Source organism: Pecten maximus, unplaced genomic scaffold, assembly GCF_902652985.1.
Source record: "Pecten maximus unplaced genomic scaffold, xPecMax1.1, whole genome shotgun sequence".
NCBI lineage: Eukaryota > Metazoa > Mollusca > Bivalvia > Pectinida > Pectinidae > Pecten > Pecten maximus.
The window spans coordinates 1767-5765 of record NW_022982092.1 but is presented as its reverse complement, the minus strand read 5'-3'; the positions used below and the strand labels follow the sequence as shown (position 1 = coordinate 5765).

Below are 3999 nucleotides of genomic sequence, written 5' to 3'. Positions count from 1 at the left end.
ATGACTAATAAGGAAAATCATAGAGATCATGACCTGAAAGAAGGAATGTCAGAGATCATGACCTGAAATAAGGAATTTCAGAGATCATGACCTGAAATAAGGAATGTCAGAGATCATGGCCTAAAATAAGGAATGTCAGAGATCATGGCCTGAAATAAGGGATGTCATAGAGATCATGGCCTGAAATAAGGGATGTCATATAGATCATGGCCTGAAATAAAGAATGTCATAGATCATGGCCTAAAATAAGGAATGTCAGAGATCATGGCCTGAAATAAAGAATGTCATAGAGATCATGACCTAAAATAAGGAATGTCAGAGATCATGGCCTGAAATAAGGAATGTCAGTGATCATGGCCTGATATATTAATGTCACACCAAAGAAAATCAAAGCATAATTCATCAAATGCAAGTTTATGAAGAAAACACATTTTAGTAAATTGTGTTAAATTTAAGATGCTCTTGTAACTCCAATGTTTCAAAAGCCTCTAGATATCATAGGAGTATACTTAGGTAATACAGTGTTTTACATTTCTATATATTAGGGTCCAAACACAATTGTGTAAACTGATCATTTTTCCTAATAAAGTCATCAGAATTTAAAAAAAAAATAAAAAAAATTGTGTGATGAACTGTATTGACCTGAAATCTATGTGTCTGAATTTTTATACTAATTTTCTTTTGACGAACATAAAAAATTTCTGCCATGTGGCAATTTCTCAAAACTACAAGAAAAAAACCCTGCTTAACTCAGTGTGAGTCTGATCAACCTACATCAAAGGCCATGATCATCTTCTCTCGTCTAATGAACTCTTTGATTTCCTTAAACAGCTCCACCTTTACGTCCTGTTGTCCTGATGTTGATATAGCATCCACACTAATCGTCATGGTACTGGCAATGGACCGGATGTCCAGCATCGTCTGTGGTAAAACAAACCAAGAGATGTATGTAGGCAACAAAACCAAAAATAAATCTAAGTCGTAATTTAGTATAGAACCAGTTGTTAAGAGAATTACCTAAAACTTACATCAGGAAAAATTCAACAGATGCCCAGCCATCCTCCATCAGATTGACATAGGACACCTGGTAACGAGGATTATTACCATCTATAACTCTTTTACTGCTGTATTATTGTCCAAATTTCCAATATCTTATGTACAATTATGTATCTACACAGCAATTGTCATTAATTTTTCAATGCTTTTACTCGAGATCAAGACTGTATCCATAGGCTTACTAATCTAATGTTCTACCTGTTGAACGACACATAAAAAGTCTTCCTCAAGCAGCAAAACTCTTACCAGCATGATATAAATAATGACTATTTCATTTTGTATCTACAAATCTCGGTATTGCAGTCAGTTTCCTAAATAAACAAAAAGAAAACACGAAAGCACAAAATGAATATTTACATCATTCCTTTTCGCGACAGGCAGCATTTTGATGACAGCATTCTCTGGAATTTCATAGTCTTCAATGAAGAAGGCGTCTCGCAGGTACTGGCCCTTGTAGCGTAGTTTAAACTGGAGGTCCTCACGGCCTATGTCATATAGTATATGTAACAGATGTGCTCGGATTCGGGCAATCTTGTCTGATGGCTTGACTACAGCCAGAAACGTCTTACACTGAAAATTTTTTTGTACAATTTAGAAATAAATTCATTCCATTTTACTCAAGTTTTTAAAACATCATTAATACAGTTGAGTGTAAGCTAACCTTTACACCCTAGTGCACTCCTAGTGCACTACGTTTAAACTAGTAGTGCACTACATTTAAGTTACAGGTAAACTAGTAGTGCACTACGCCCAGTCAGGTGTGACCACAAATCCCCCTATACAGGTAATGGACAGTGCCACTGGACACCTGTGTTAGATACCTGTAGTTGTTACATATACAGACCTGTGTAAATTGACTGCCTTATTTCTGTCATCCTGACTTTACCAGGTATATTTAAATGTTGATAAAATTTTATCTAAAATTAACTGAAAATAAAATTGGCTGCGGTTCTTATGTGATATATTGCACAAGAGAAACTAAAACTCTATCAATTGGATTTGTAGTGGGTTTTTTATCATTATTTTTTTTTTAAAGATTTCATTAAAGTGTAAAATTAAGGTTTATGTTCTGTAAGAGACATATAATATCTACACACCAAGTTATGTACATGTACCTGTATGTATAATTGGTACTCTCAGGACATGCTTGTGTTACCTGAACTGATACATGTACCTGGAATCAGATCCAATATGTTAGATCTTTAAAGTATTAGATACCTGCACACAGGTACATACATGTACATAAATTTCAACTTTTTCAGCAAAGGAAGATGGAAGGTGTATTACAAGTAACATGTACCTTTGATAAACTTAAAATTTTGAAATGTAGAACTGTTATGATCACTTAATTACCAGTACATTCAAAGAATCTCTTTCTTTACATATTAAATCAATGTTTAATCAATTTCTTTATGTGTTCAGGTTTCTGACTTTAAGCATAGGATGTATACACATAGAATGTACAACATATATATTATGGGCTGAATAAGGTTTTAATAAGCATAATATCACATCAAAAATGAAATTATGAATATGCTGCTTAATTTAATCTGAAATTAAAACTACAATAAAAATTAAATGTATCAAATTGAAAATGTTCAAGTAACGATAATTGTTTTCAAATGTTTTATTATATATTTCATGTGATGAAAACAAAATTACTGGAATTATACATGTGAAGTATATAACTAATTAATCATTTCAAAATATAAAGAACCAAAAGATAAATGAAACTTGGCTTGAACAATTTAACTTAGTTAAAGGATTTATAAAGTAAATTTGTCTTAACGTAGTTACAGTGTATAATTAACAAGAATAGAAAGGTTGAAATACATGTATAACATCAAACTAAACTTCCAAAACCTTTTTAATAACTCTTTGAATATAACTGCTAGATAGCCTTATATATACAGTACAGGTAAAAATCACAGGTAGCCTTGGGTACTGCCCATTACATGTATGGGGGTTTTGCTGTTCATCGCATCTTAGGTTGTAGTGTACTACTAGTTTACCTGTAGTTTAAATGTAGTGCACTACTATTTTAAACGTAGTGCACTAGGTGTAAAGGTTAGTTTACACTCAACTGTATATGGTGTACTGTGCATATCTTATCAAATTGTAATGAAATCATATAAATATATGTACATTAGGACATTATAGTAAAATAAAAGATGTTTTATGTGTTTGCGTGGTGTTTATCACATCATCAGTCCAATAGAACCTATTTTACAGTGACATAAACAAATGCGGAAATGATCAACTTTCACTGTTTTGAAATCAGAGGATGGAATGTGGTTCAAACTGTGAAATAGCCTACAAGCAGAACACAAAGGGGTGTATTTTTTACATGATAAAATAACGTAGAAATACATATATATGATTGTTCTTTATTTGTGGTTAATTTTGTTAACATATATACATCTACAGGTCTCTTTGTGAAGTACAGGTGCCCCAAATCAAGACGATATAACGTTATTTGGGGGCGAGATGACCACTTTTCAAAGTCAACATTTATTTCTATTTAACAATATTTTAGAGTTCAAACAAACGATGACATGTCGATATTTCGTAACATGGAATCATGATAATTCTTGAAACACTAGTTGACTTACTGGAAACGCTTTGCTTTCCACGTAGATAATCATTTTGATGTAGGACCTTTCCTTTCCTTTTGTTTACATAATTCCCTTGACAATGACGTCATTTCCGCCAAGCACATTGCCGGTTTTACTAATTTTGAAAGTTATCAACAAACGGAACAGAAGACTTAAATTATTTTTATTGGTCGAATACAAGTTTGTTTTCACTAAGAAAAGAACTCGATGAGGATTAATATATCATTATCGCATTAACATGATCGAGCATAACTTGTCAAGAAAAACGAAAATATGAAAACGAAATAAAAATTAAAGGGAGAAGAGTAGACTTTTGTTAGATCTAAGC

General features: G+C 32.5%; 1 protein-coding gene across 1 annotated transcript; it reads right to left on the bottom strand.

The window, feature by feature from the left end:
* Positions 1–745: 745 nt before the first annotated feature.
* Positions 746–3770, bottom strand: LOC117320350. The gene is made up of 3 exons (XM_033874958.1): positions 3669–3770; positions 1414–1626; positions 746–921 (listed from the first exon to the last, which is right to left on the bottom strand). The coding sequence occupies exons 1-3, from the start codon at positions 3699–3701 to the stop codon at positions 766–768; spliced, it is 402 nt and encodes a 133-aa protein (XP_033730849.1). The 5' UTR covers positions 3702–3770; the 3' UTR covers positions 746–765.
* Between the last annotated feature and the right edge of the window lie 229 nt (positions 3771–3999).